The 14,717-nt window shown below is 53.1% G+C and overlaps 1 protein-coding gene across 2 annotated transcripts in view; it reads right to left on the minus strand.

The window, feature by feature from the left end:
• Positions 1-11,373, minus strand: part of SIM1 (SIM bHLH transcription factor 1) — a 65,546-nt gene extending 54,173 nt beyond the window's left edge. The window contains exons 1-3 of one of the 2 annotated variants that reach the window (XM_084889499.1): positions 11,330-11,373; positions 9,708-10,374; positions 262-344 (exon numbers count right to left, since the gene is read on the minus strand). In XM_084889499.1, the coding sequence (XP_084745625.1) occupies positions 262-344; positions 9,708-9,882 (258 nt within the window). In that variant the 5' untranslated portion in view covers positions 9,883-10,374; positions 11,330-11,373. Of the gene's footprint in view, positions 1-261; positions 345-9,707; positions 10,375-11,014 lie in introns of both variants that reach the window. The other variant, XM_084889498.1, reaches the window with a different exon arrangement.
• Positions 11,374-14,717: the final 3,344 nt, after the last annotated feature.

Below are 14,717 nucleotides of genomic sequence, written 5' to 3' on the forward strand. Positions count from 1 at the left end.
TCTGATTGCTGGAGCTCCCTTTCACATCCAATGTGCTGATTGTCACCTTGCCTCCCTCTTGGCCTCTGGAGGCGCCACTCGCACCAAGGCACCACGGGAGGTTAAGAGCTAAACCTTTTAACTCTGGAGAAACTGCAGGGGCTGCAGGAGGGACACGTCAGGGCAGGATCCCATTTTTCTAGGAAACAAGAAGCCAAGCGCGGGGACAGGCGCTCAGACGCTCAGAGCTTATGCAGACGGGCCGGGAAGCCACATCCGTACCTGCAGCAGGTGAGAGCCCAGCTCGCGGCCAACGTTGTCCAGGGGGCTGGTCCGACTGGAGTGGCCCCACGCCTCACCGAGCCCTGTGGAGGCACAGAGACACCCGTTAGCAACGGGACTCCAACCCCGCTGGCAGTTTGAGGCTAGCCTCACAGTGACGTCACACAGTCAAGCTCACACACGTGATCAGACACCATCAGGCTCCCCTCGCTCTCTGGACAGCAAAGAATGGAAGCAGGTAGATGTAATCCCTGCCCTCTCAGTCTGAACAGAGGTCAGACTTCCCCTCCCAGAGGGGCCTGGGCTCCTCAGGGAGGGCAGATCCTGGCTGAGCATCCCTGGTCAGGACCCCAAGTGGCTGAGAACCTTGCCCTGAAAGAGCTCCTTACACTGCACCCCAGCGGTACCTATTGCGTAGGTTCACTAGTGTTCTTAGAAGGGCGAGGGGCACTATTTGTCACCCAGCGTTTCATCATCGTTCTTATGGAAGCATGAACGTCACTGATGGCCCAGAGTGGCCTGAGGTCCTGGGCCAGGGCCAGCTTGTCCCTGGGGAGCTTGCTGATTGGCAGCCCGGCTCTCCAGCCACTCCCCTCCCTGGGCCTCTGACTTTAATCCTCTTCCAACAAACCCATTTGCCTGCGCAGATGACTCCTGGCAGTAACAGGCCCCTGCAGGCCTTCTTTGCCTTTTCCATCCCAGTCCCTCCCCATCTTCTTATGCATCCTAACCTCACCTGCCATCCCACCCTCCAAAAAACACCTCACAGGCTTTTCTGAGGTCAGGTACTTGCAGGTTCTAACACTGTTTTAGCAGTATTCTTATGGCCTTCTGAATATAGAGAATTCATTACTTTCTCTACGTCCAGGTATCATCTTAACAAATGCAGTCCCTTTCTGTCCACATTAAGATCTTCCCAAGTGTTGCCACAAATCATTTTTCCGGTGAAGCTTAAAAAAATAAATTCTCAGGATGCTGTGGCTGGCTTTCCCCCCATTAATATGGAGAAAGAAAATGAAAATCAGGTAGGAGAAACCTGTCCAGATCAAGGTGAAACTTCTTATGGGTAACATCTTTTAACAGTTGCTGCTGAAATTAATTTAACTGTTATGTTTACACCATTACACAAGGTTTAACATGACCAAAAAAAAAGGGGGGGGGAGGGCGATTTGCTGGGGAATGGGGCACATCACTACGAAGTACACAATGCCGATCACACCCCCATTGTTATATGGGGTTGTGGGTGGATCTTTCAGAATAAAACATGGAGCTGGGCTCTAAAGTGTGTTGGCCAGGAGCCGCTTCCTAAAGCAAATGCCCAAAACCCTGGTAACGAATAACCGTGAGCGCCCCTTAAGCTCAAATCGGGTCTTTCTGGGTGTTTGCACATCTAAATAAATCTAAGGATTTCCCCACCGCTCTGCAAACACGGACGCTCCCCGCCTTCGCCTGGTCTCCCTTCCCTCCTTTCTCACCTCCCCCCGTCCTCCCCTCCCGCCTCCTGAGCCCGCCCCAGCGCCCTTCCCCAGAGCGACTCCACTACCCCAACCCCAGGGGCCGCCCTCCTGGACAGGACACTGCAGTCTGCGCACACACACACCCTGCTCTGTCACCTTCTCTTTGTTCCTCCCGTCTCAGCCCAACTATCCGCCTGGGTTTCGGACACAACGTGTTCATGTTTTCGTTCCCGCGCACAGATACCCGCCCAGAAGGAGTGGCGGGCAGGTCGACTAGGGAGGCTGCACCAGGGAAAGGGGGAAGGATCCATCCTGCTGGGCTGGCGCTGGCCCTCGGGTGCCAGGGGAGGGGCGGGGGTCCCAGCCGAGGCCTGAAAGCCCAGGATTTCCCCGGGGCCCAGCGGCAGGGCACTCGGGCGCCTAGAGCTGGCGGAGGCTGCGCAGCTTCTGGAACCGGGGCGCCCGCAGCTCCCCAAAGGGCGCAAAGAGTGCGCTTGGGATCCACAAGTGTTTTTATTCTGAAATGATCAGGCCCCCCAAAGCGGCTGGAACACACCCGGGATCAGCCTCCCGACCCGAACCATCTGAAAATGCCCCAAACTGCGCTGAGGTTAAGCGCTGGTCCCGAACTCCTGGCGCCCGCCTGGTCTCGGGCTGCGGCCTCCTTTGGGGAGCCTCCGGGGGAAGTAAAGGCTACCCCGCGGGTTAATCAACAGCCGGCCGGGACCTCCCTGGCCCTCTCCCGCCCCACCCCCATCCCCACCTTTTAAGGAACCTTTTGCTTTCACGGAGCATTGCCTTTTCTTTATGCTCCCGGCCCAAATCTCCGTCACACGGTTGTGTCTGGGTTAATGTTTTATAAGGGACTGGATGCCTTCGTCGACCTGCTAGGCTTTCCCCGACCTAACACGAGGACTGAGCTTGCCCTTCAGCCTGCCCCGGACACCCTCTGAAACCCGGTCCTGGATGGGCCCCACTCCGAACACCCACCCGGGGGTGGGCCAGGGACCCCGCTCCTCGGACCCTGCCCTTCCCGCCTGCGGGGACGCGCTCCCGCACCCAGTTTCGCTTGGCGAGGGGGGTAAGCCGAGATTTCGTTTCTGCACTTGACCTACCGCAGAAAATTCGCAAATCCTTTGATTGTCTGTTTAAAATGAGGAGGAAACCAAGCCCCCTTTGCGGCAGGATTTCGGTGGGAACAAGATCTAAAGATTCTCTTGTAATTCGGGGAGGCCGAGGGAACGGGGTTTTGCAGAGGGGAAAAAAAAAGGGAGCTCAGTGAGGGAGGCGATCGCTAAATCGGGTTTTAGACAAAAGGATTTTCCCCGGCTAAAGTGGCCGAAGACAAAGGAAAACATAATCTATTTGGGAAGATTTCCAAGATATGCTACATTAACCTTAGCAGATAAATTTTGCTTCTCCCCGCCCCCTTCCTCCCTCAAAGTCTGGCTTATCATATTTACATAAGTAGTATTACAAGGGATGTATCTATTATGGATCTAAAGGGCCAGCTCACGTTTCATGTCGAAGCTCCAAGTTCCACTGTTGCTTCACCCTCAGCGGCGAGCGGAGGAGCCATTTCCATTTAAATACCCCCTGACCCAAGGATTACCTCAATGGACTGACTGCGCGGGTTTTGTAATTTCCTGAAAATGAGATTTCGATTTATAAAACAAGAAACCAATTAGTAACCAAATGAGGCGAAGTAGATCCACTAAAATTGACCTAATCCCACAGGCACAATTTAGGCCCCGTTCTTGGCGAATGAATGATGAGCCCCAGTCCAGCCTGAGCTCAAAGCATCATCCAGCTGTGTTATTGCAGGCAGCAAAAATAAATTGATCGAACTTTCCTTCGGAATGAATTTCATACCCTTGACAAAGTACAGATGACAGGCGCGGCTTTGTCACCTCCTTCACTCAGACAGGAAGGGGAGGATGAGAAGAGCTTCTTTTCTTACCATTCTTTTTTCTTTCTTTCTCCCTTTCTCTTTTAATAAACACTCAATAGAATGTGTCCTTCTTGTCTTTCTGAGGAAACCACCATCACCTCCTTCATTCAGACAGGAAGGGGAGAATGAGAAGAACTTCTTTTCTTATCATTCTTTTTTTTTTTCTCTTTCTTTCTTCTTTCTTTCTTTCTTTCTTTCTTTCTTTCTTTCTTTCTTTCTTTCTTTGTCTTTTAATAAACACTCAATAGAATGTGTCCTTCTTGTCTTTCTGAGGACATCGCTATGCCTTTTAAGCAACAGTGTGGGTGCTGGAGGAGCTGTCCCACGACCAGATCAGATCACAACCGGTGGCTGATATCACAAACACCACCCCCCACCCCCCCAGACCGAGACTGAGATCGCGCTCCTAACTCTGAGACTCAGAGGGACTTGTCCCAGCCACCTGAGTTACTCCCAGGATCGACATCCTGGCCGAATGCGCACTGCCCAAGCCTTTCCCGGGGCCCAGCAATCCACAGCCTTAGAGGAGAGCCTCAGAGGCTGGATTTCTTGGGGAAGAGAGGAACTGAGATTGGGCCTTTAGCCGAGACCCAAAACCAGGAGTCACTGGGTAGGAGGCTGCTTCGCGCACCTGGGCACCCCCACGCCCACCTCCGGCGCTGGGGCCCGCCGCACTCCGGGCCTTCTCTGGCCACCTGGCGGGTGTGGCAGACCTTCCCACGGCTTTGGTGGCCGCGGGGGGCCAGGCTTTGTCCTGAACCCCACCCACCGCGCTGGCACTCCGCAGTGGCAGTGTGCGTTCTGGCTTTTCCTTGTCTGCCTCCGGCATCCCCACCCGCGCCTGGGGAGTCCACTCCAGTTAGTGAAAATCTGGGGCGGAAACTCTCTGCGCCCTCGTTGTGCTCTGGCCCCGAGCTAGGGCTTCCCGGTCCGGAGGGAGCTGGAGCGTGCTGCCAGGCTGGCTGTGGGCTCCCGAGCCCGCGGGAGAGAACTGAGCCGCAGGTCCCGGACCCGGTGCGGGGTAGCCGGGTCCTCGCTAAGCCTTGGGGCAGAAATGCGCGCAGGGGTGACCGCAGTGCTGAGCGGCTGCTGGAAAGGGCCAGGCGGTGTGGCCGGGACTCCGGGCTTCCAGGGCTATGCCAGGTCCCCAAGGCGCGGCCGACGGGGCTGCCCCGCGGCGCTGGCGGATCCCGCGGAGGTTCTACTTGGCAAACGGGACTCCCACCGCTGCACCAGGGCTCACTGGGGCGGGATCTCGGTTTAGACGATGGCAGGTCCTTGGGGCAGTAGCCCGGGCAGTAGGAGGGCAGCGGGCGCCCAGGACAATCGGGCGGAGGAGTCCTCAAACCCGGGGCAGGCAGAGACTCGGTCCATTGCGGAGGCCCCCAGCTGGCGCCCCCAGGCTGCGGCCACCCCGAGAAGGCAGGCGGGGGTCTCAGGGGGAGGACGAACCGCAACACATTTCTCCTAGCTGCTCTGGCCCATGCTGGAGGCCAGGCAGAGGTTTAGACAAGGTCGCTGTCCCTGGTTTTGTCTGAGCCACCAAGGTGGAGCGCCGTGCAGGAGCCGCCTGCCTGGTGGAGCTACCTGCAGAAGACCGTTTGCCACGCTGTTTTCAGGCTCTGTTTTAGTTCTTTCTGATCAGCAGGCCCATTGCTAAATAACTGAAGGTTCTCCTGGCCTCCACAAAAATTTTAAATCCCGTGGATCAGAAACTGACAATGAGTGGACTGAGAAAACCGTAACATATTCGCTGTGCCTTGAACATTCTCTTGAGAAAAACCTGAGCGGACCCATAAAGACATGCAGCAGGAATCCATGGACATTTGTGTCTGCAAAACCTCAAAGCTGCCAAGATCCCCTGAATTTGAAAAGTTACTCCCTAGAAATCACGTTTGCCCTCTGGAAAGTTGGCCTGATTTTATTCAGGTGGGTGACTATACCCTGCTTAAAAGCATCTCACCACAGCTTATGATACTGTGTTTATGTTGGGGGTTTTGTTATTGTTTTTATTTGTGATCCTTCGTTTAAAGGGGAAAAAAAGGTTTTTGGTTTTTTTTTGTTTTTGTTTTTGTTTTTTTCATTGATCTAATCTACAATTTCTAGCACATAAATCTGCCTTGCAAATGCTCCGCACGGGGTTTAGTTCTGCACTCTACATTTTAAGTCAACATCAAAACGGGGAATTAAATAGAGAAAACCAGCATGGAGGCGTAAACTGTGCCTGAAGGCTTTTAAATGAGAAAAACTTATGTAAGAAAATAAACATGGAAACCCAATGCTCAATCATTTCCCCAAGCAGCAAGAAAAACAGCCTTAAATCACCCATCCACGTGGGAAATGGGGGCCTCTTTTTCTCTTCCAGTTCTCCGCCTCAAAAAAAAAAAAAAAAAAAAAAAAAAAAGTAAGGCGATAAAGGTTTCAATCTTGAGGTGAATATTATAGGAAAGGTCTGTGGAGGTTTGCTTAATCATCCTTGTCCTTCTAGTCCCGCTGAAGACTCACTTCCTGCACAGTTACTAATTTCAATTCTGTAATTATTTTTATTTTCCCATGATATCTAGAGAATGAAATAGTAGTGTGATGTTACCAAGATTCTGAATGACTATAAACTTGAAAACATGGGTGATCTTTTTGAAGGTTATTCTGTAAGCCACTTCACGCCCCCCCCCCTCAAAACTATTATATCTGAATAACAAACACATATTTCTTTAGTTGAATTGTCCTAGTTTGCACACAAATAAAGTCACATCATCTTTTTTTTTTTTATCCTGCCTTTCTATCTTTGATCACACGGAGGATACATTTCTAGATGCCCTAATTTTCCCTTTGTAGGGCCATTTTAGAATAGGATATGTTGCCAATTGGGAGATATGCAGTTTTAATGATTTCACAGTAATCTTCCTTAAGTTTTTTTTTACTGTGAAATCTCCAATCTAATGATTTATTCTCAATTATTCCAGACATCCATATCCTGTTCCTTTACTCTCTCTCTCTCTCGTTTTTCCCTCCCTCAACAGCTCAATTTTACCTATTCGGATAAATATGAGCTGACTTTTGACAGGGCAGGGGAGATAAACAGCAACTGGAGGGGCTAACAATATTTTAGGAATTAAAACATTTTTCAAATGTAAGTATAGAAGGATTTTTGTTTGTGGACTTAAGCCTTTTGGCATTACAGGCTATTATAGATGAAATGTAATATGAAAAAAAACAATGAAGCATGTCAGTCATTGTTATGCCTATGAGCTGTCACTAGATTTATAATTATTTTAGGTTATATACCTTGCAAAATCCAAGTTACCTGTAATGGAATGCTTACCATTGTGAAACAACTATCTCCCAACCTTGAAATAAAATTTTATTGAAGACCTACTATGTGCTAGGATGGTGTCAAGTGCAAAAATGAACTATATTGTCAAACAAATTGTTTTCGTTTTTCATCACTAAAAAAAAAAAAAAAAAAAAAGATTATTTCCCCGTATAAAATATCAGTCTCCCCCACTGCTATGGAGCCATCCCCTGCCTCCAGTCAAGAGCTAAACCCAAATTTGGCACCCTCTGCAGGTTGTGCCTGGTTCTTCCTCTTGTGAATATTTTACTCCTTTAAAACTATTGGGTGTTCTTTGTTTGTTTGTTTATCACTATTGCTGTTTAATGTTCTTAAAGGCTATGTTTGGATACTGAATTTTTTGAAGCTAATCTACCCTCAAAATTAAAACCTCATCCCTAGCAGCAGCTGTTCGGGATGACCCTGTCTAACTCACCGTGTGGAGGCTGCAGGGTGAGTTATGAGCTCAACAGTAGCAGGAGAAATAAATGATGTGCCCAGAGTTCACACATCGTCCATTCCCTCCGCCCCATAAACTTACACTCACCCACCTAAGGGAGAGGAGGGGCCCAGGGCTGGTGAGAAAGGTGAGGGGGCTGCAGAAAATGCTGTGGCCCCTAAGGTAGCCTCCTGGGGCCAGCCTAACCAACAACTAGACTCCAGCCAGAGTCTTCACCAGTGCTCTCTTTAAAAATAACACGTTGGCTAAAACAGTTTACTTTTTATTCCTCTTTTTTTTTTTAATTTATCCTGGGATTTACAATTTGTGGAGTTAGCACTCAAATAAGAAAAGCCTGCTCTCTTAAAAAGAAAAACAAAACTACAGAAACCAGCCCTATCCCCTCTGGGCCCGGCCAGCGTGCCAGCCCAGGTCTGTAGGACACAGATGAGGCCCCTGGCCTGACAACTCCCCGGGCTCTGGGGTCCCTCTCTGTGCCTCCCCAGGAACTGGGACCTACTATTCTCTTCATCCCCAGATTACACGCAGCCCCACAAGCAGCACCATATGCTTCTTCTGATCAAACAGCCAGCGACATTGGCACTGATAATTGATGAGACCCGCTAGAAATCACGCAGAAAGGGAGCCCACTGAGACCGCAGGGGCTGACAAATCACTGCTAATAACCCTGTTAGGAACAGAGGGAACAGCGGAGTTCGAAATAGCTTTATTTTTATAAAGTAGGCGCTGACAGTATAAAAGACAACACGATCTCTTTTTTAAACATCAGGCAGTGTAGCATCATGATAATTTCCCACTAGCAATTCTCAGCAGAGTTTGAATGGGAAATGTGGTTTTTAATATATGTTTCCTCCTCTTTTTTTTTCTTTTTTGGCCATTACTTTTTAGTTACTTTAGGTTTTTATTCCTTTCCTCCTGTGATTTCCAGGGTCAGAGGAGGCTATTCAAGGAATTGCTTTAAGACAAAACAAGTATAACACTACCTCTAGTTTTAGGGTAAAATTGAACTATAATTTGAAATTTCTCCTTTGGTACCCCTGACTATTTTGGGGCATGGTTTGCAAGATTTTGATTCAGATAATAACTGTTCGTCAAGATCAAGCAAACTGAAAACTCCAAACCAAATAATGACTATTTCCTTTCCAGTATTCTCTTAAAAGAAAACAAACCCCTTATTCAAAATCAACAATGACATAAACCTCTCTGGGACAAATAGGAAGTTCTGCTTTGTAAACAAGAACTTTTTTGTTTACAAAAAAGTGCTTTCTCTTGGGTTTTTGTTTACTCGCCATTCTCTCCTTTACATTTCAAATTCCCCTCCCTCAGAAAAGGCATATCTAAAATGTATCTATTTTAATTATTCTAATGGGGGCATAAAGAAAAGATGGGGAGGTAGGAGAGAGAAGTGTCCTTTCCCCAGTGAGTGTAAGTGGTTTTATACAGGAGAATGTTTTTCGAAGGCTGCTCTGTTCTCACACAGCGAATCTTCATAATCCAAATGCCCATTTTTAAACCATGTCAACAACTTGGCTCAACTATGCTAACTTCTAGGCCTTATAAAAGAACTTTTCCAGGACCTCTTTGCCACCTAGGAGACACTTTCTAAGCGGGCTCGCCATCCTAATTCAATCTTATGTTTTTCGAGACTAGCCTATTATCTCAGAGATAATATCAAACCCAGCTTCAAAACCTGTGCCCAAGACAAATTTGCAATCAGCAGTCAAAGAGACTGGGTAAATTCAGGACATATTTGTTCACGAACATGCTTGCTCCTCAACTGCAAAATTATAAACACAGAGAAATCATTATCTAGCTTAGCTTCATAACTAAGGGGTCTACCTACACATAGCAAAAAATATACAAGAATTTGGCAGTGTTCCTGCCTCCTACTAGATACAATTCTAATGAGAGAAATGAAAAAAAAAAAAAAAAAAGTCCTGTTTGGATTAGTAGTACTTTCAGTTGAGCCCCGTATCTGAAGTGTTGACAAAAGCAATGTTGGGCTGCTTCCCAGCCAAACACACATCGGATGGACTGAACAGAACGTATTAATGGGGAAGTGGAAAGAGCCGCAGAAAGGCAAGAGGATTTCTAAGTTCAGAGAGGTCCTTGGTCAGGCAGCCGTGCTAAACTCCCCTTTGCAGCGTGTGTGAGAGAGAAAGCATGAATGTACTCCTCTGCCCGCCTGGAGGCTGGCAAACCCTGTACCCCGTCCGTCTGAAATTCCATCTGGGCAAAGTCACTTACCTTCCGGGAACACTACTCTCATTTTGAGATAGCTGGTGGTGAGTCTGATTATGGATGCTTTGTCCAGCTGCGAGGTGATCGCCGAGGGCAGAGGCAGTAACTTGGCCAGTTCGTAAAACTCGCTGTTTTCCTTCTCCCTCCTAGTCCGGGCAGCATTTTTGGACTTCTCTTTCATCGTGTCTCGCTCCCCCTTTCTTCTTACAACATGCGCTCCACAGATTCATCCAAAACCAAAATAGACGTTCAATTAAAGATCATTTTTTTTTGGCAAAAAAAAAAAAAAAAGAAAGAAAAGAAAAAGAAAAAAAAGAAAAGTGAAGCAGACATTGAATGAAAAAGACTGCAGTTTTTGCTTCGGTGTTTTGGTGGTGGGAAAAAAAGACCAACGCAGGGAACAGGAAATATTTTCTTTAAAAATACGGGATGCAAAGAGAGGAAAGCGGCCGATCCGGAGATCCGGAGCAATCGGGGAGCTATCCTAGGAGTTTCTGGATGTCAAATGCCAGCAGGACCCCGGAGGAGCCAGCCTTTCCTTCGGTTCCGCGCTGCGAACCCGGGTCCCTGGAAAAGCGACATCATAATCCCCGACGCCTGTTCTTCGGGCCCTCGAGACAGCCCCGGGCCCTCGGGGGAGACCAGGGAAGCCGGCGGCTCTCTCAGGAGGGCACTGTGGAGACAACAGCATCGGAGCGTCAGCGACCTGCGGCCCGGGCGCTCAGCCCTCCCCCGGGCGCCGGGCAGGGCCTCGGCTCCCCTCGGCGCTTCGGTTTGTTTTCCAAAGTGCGGGGCCGTCAGCTGGGAGGCTGCGCCCGCGCAACGAGCGCTCGCTCGCCTTCCCTCGCCCAGGCCAACCGCGTTCTCCTGCCCCCTGGGAAGTTGCCCAAACAACGAGACGCCTATTTTGAAGGGACCCCCCCCCCCAATCGCCCGGCCGCCGGCCCGGGAGGGAGGCAGGTCCCTGCAAACCCGGATGCCCCCGCAGCGCCGCGGCCGCCTTCCAGGCCCCCCACTTGGGCAGCCCCGGGACTTGGCTGGCTCTCTCCCTTGGATGGGAAGTCTCGGGGATTCCTCTAAAAAGTGGCCCCCTCCACACCAAGTCCCTCGGGGACTCCCGAGCCGACGGCCCAGAGCTCTCCCCGCCCGGCGGGGGCGGCACCGCGCCGGGCCGGCCGCGCCAGGTTAACAGGTGGCACGTTCGCGGCAGCCCCTCGCGGGCACCGGGGCGGGCGGCGGGCCGGCCTCTGCCTGCGCCGCGGAGCGAGCGGCCGTGCCCCTGGACGGGCGCGGGTGCGGGCCGCTGCACCTACCTTCCGTCCCCGCCGGCGGCCCGCAGCGCGGAGGCGCCCGCCGCTCGGCGGCACTCATGTCTGCGGCCCCGCCGGGCACCGCCGCGGGCCCCGCCGCTCCCGCCGGCGGAGAGGAGCCCAGGGCGCCCGCTCCCTCTCCTCTCTCTCCGGGTCAGGACCTGGGGGAGGGGTGCGTGGAGGATGGGGATGCGAGCTTGGGGGCGCGTGCGGCGGTGTTAGAACCCTCCTCCTCGGCTCCTCGGTACTTGCTACGAAGCCAGTATTATTCCTAACGGGAAGCCGAAAACGCCCCCCCCCCCGCCAACTTCTTTATACCTTTCGGGGTTTAGCTTCAACTTCACTCCCGGGCTCCCCTGCTCCCGCCCTCCCTTCATGGCATGCACAGGCCTCCTCGCTGCCGATTGGTCGGGCGCGCCTCCGGGAGCGGCGCCCATTGGCCAGACGGGCTGAGTGACGCGCCGCTCCCCCCCGCGCGGACCCGCTGCAGCCTGGCAGCCTGGCCACCCGCGCCGCCGCCGCAGCGCTCCTCGCCAGCCCCGGGCACCGGGGTCCGCGCTCACCCGCAGCCGCGGCGGCTTCGAGCGGGACCCCTCCCGTGCTTTGCGGGCGACGTGCAGCACCCGCGGTCCCCGCGGCCGCTGGGGTCAGGAGGCTAAGCCTTCGGCCCCAGCGCGGGCTCCTCGGTGCCCGGGGTGCCCGCCAGCGCCGGGCGGCGTCCGGGGCCGCGGAGGTCAGGCGGGGGTGGGGAGCGGCAGGGCTCCCCTCGGGCAGAGTAGGGAGCCGGCGAGGTTCGCCCCGGGGCGGACCTGGCGGCCTCGCCCTTCCCGCGAGCAAGTTGCGGGGCCCGCGGGACGCTGCGGGCCGGGGCTGGGCTTTCTTTTCTCCTCCACGTTTCTCTGAAACCACGGCGGCACCGAATTCACCGCCAGGGAGACACATACATGCCTTTCAGTGACTCCCAAAGCCGAGCGTCTTTTTCGAAATGGGTAGAGTTTGGGGGCTGATGGGGTTGCGTTTTCCTCCGGGAAGCAGAGAGGAGAAGCGGTCACATTTCAGGCCCGAAGTGAAGCAGATAGATAGCTCTCCTACCCGTTGTGGCGCACGGGGACGAAGACTTTTTGTTGGGTTTTGTTTCAGGAAAAAAAGACAGAAGTCCAACATGAGTATTCCTTACAGAAAGGAATGAATTTAAATTCTCCGTGAGTGAATTTAAAGCATTCCCTAATCCCCGACGGGAGCCTTTTAAACACTCTTTGAAGTACCATTGCGGGCAAATTTTACCTTAGAGGGACCTTCCCGTTTGAATTGCTTTCTCTCTGTCACCTGAGGACAGCAACGGGGAGAGCCGACCTGTCCCCCAAGACAGTCTTCTCTGCCTGCGAACCCTTCCCCGCGGATGCGATGCCCCGCTCTGTCCGGGGGCTTCATGCGCCCAGACATCGGCCGCAGCGGAGCGCGGAGGCAGAGGTTTCCGCGGCCAGAAAAGAGGGGGAGCGCAGCACCCTCTCCTCTGGGCTCTAATTGCCGCAGAGAAAACACACCCTGAAGAGGGCTGTGTGCCGTTCCGCTGAGGTTCGGAACCGCGTGAAGAGTGTTTGTTTAAAAATACAGACATCTGCCGCGTCCTGGCCGCCTCCGACGGCAGTGAGCTCTCAGAAACGACCGGGCTTCCTGGGGTACTTGCACATCTGGGGAACACCTGGCAGGCGGAGGTGAACATCCAGGAGAGAGAGAAAGAATAAGAAGGGGGAAACACACACACACACACACACACACACACACACACACTAAACACGGAGATTTTGTGGGTGTTCCAACACTAGAACCAAGCTAATGGGCTGTCATCTAGAGCAGAAGCTGTAGCCCCTTAGAGACGGTTCCGACCACCACGCTGTGTATGTCCTTTGAACAGGAGCTGGGTAGGAATACAGAGGACTGTTATGGCTCCCGAATGGACCAGGTTCTAGAAAGACCAGATAAGACCAAGTCCCTCCTACAGGGAGACAGGGGTGCATGTTTGCAGAAGGCGCGAGGACCTCCCGGGACGGGACCCTTCTTTCCCCAGCTCCAGCCTGGGCAGACCTTAGGGGCGAAGAGGGCCTGACTGCCAAGGCGTGCGGGGACGCTTTAGGGGCAAGGCGTGGTTTTTCTATTCAGGCTGCGCTCTAGTAAGGGTTTCCGTTAAGCCTGCGGTTGCTTTAAACCCTCTCTCTCCTTCCCACAACGTGCAGGTGTGTTCGTGCCTCCTCTGGAGTCTGAAACCCTGGCCCAGGCAGGAACTCTGCGGATCAGGCGGGGCCTCGCTCCCCGGGCAGGGGGCCTTTCACCGGGAGGAAACGCAGGATGTTTGCCTTGAGAAGCAAGAGGAGCAAAATGAGTCTGGAAGTCCTTACACCAAAGGCGATGCCCGGGAGGGGGGAGGAGGGGGGCAGGCGGTCCGCACCATCGTCCCAGTGAAGCTCAGTGGTGGATGATCCCAGTGAACGTCCTTTAATAAACAAATGAATGCCCCGCCACGTGGTGCGGCCCCCTCGCTAAGTCCTCCGCACACAGCAGCCCGGGCCGCGTTTACCCAGCCAGTGCATTAGCCTGGCGACGGGACACCTGTTTTTCTAATCTCTGAACCTCGGCTGCAGCGGGAGCGAGGACCCCGACTCCCCGCCCCGGACCCCGCGGCGACCCCGCCCTCTGCCCCGCACGCGCCCCCGGCCAGCCCGGGCGCCTGCCGAAACCTCAGGTGCCTCCGAGAGGACTGAGGATGTGTGCCGGCCTCTAGCAGGACATTTTAAATAAGTTTCTTGAGACTAAAAGGCAAATCCTACCCACCCCTTTGTCACTATAAGGGAGAAGGACCCAGGAAAGGAAAAGAGGCGCGCACACACACGCAACCCACCCACCCCAAACAGGGACCCTCAGGGTGCGGGCCTCCCCTTCCCTGCGGGGCGCCTGGGCGCGCAGCCCTCTGGCTCTGGGGCGCCGTCTACGCAGCTCGGAACGCAGTTCTAAGTGGGAAGATGCAGGAACCGAATTATAAACATCTTAACATCTTGCATCTTGCTCCACCACCGTCCTGCTCCCCAACACACACACACACACACACACACACACACACACACACACACACACCCCAGGAAGGCAAACTGCCCAGAGCAACCGCGACGTGGTGCCCCTTGGGAGTCGTTTCCATCTCAGGGGCGACTTTGGATGGAGCCCGCCTCTGCTGTCTGCTGGCCTGGACGCTGCCACCACGTGCAGGCGCCTAAGGCTCTAGTGAGGGAGCCATGTGTGTCCCACCCGACCGGAGGATCCTAAAACCAAATTGGCTGTGTGCGCCCGGAACCTCTCCCCAAATCAGCAAAGCCTGGACTGCAAAAGCTGACCCCCTGGGTTATAAAAGGACCAGCGAACGCCCCGCGGAACCCTGTGCGGTCCCAGCGTGCGGCCCACCAGGACACGTTGTGGTGCCAACCCCTACTTGGGCAGGGACCTCCGTCCTGCCTTCTGGGAACTCCTCTCTGAGCTCTGACGCTTGAGCATCTTATCAAACCTAAGCTGATTGTGTGTTCCCCCTCCTCCTCCTCCACCACAGGAACATTTTTTTAAAAGACTGCTAGGGATGCACACATGTACTTCTACACACTTACACATCACATATACACAGTTGTAACAAAGCACACAGGCACAGATTTTGCTCAGTGGCCAA

Source organism: Pipistrellus hanaki (assembly GCF_964339955.1).
Source record: "Pipistrellus hanaki genome assembly, chromosome: 7".
Lineage (NCBI taxonomy): Eukaryota > Metazoa > Chordata > Mammalia > Chiroptera > Vespertilionidae > Pipistrellus > Pipistrellus hanaki.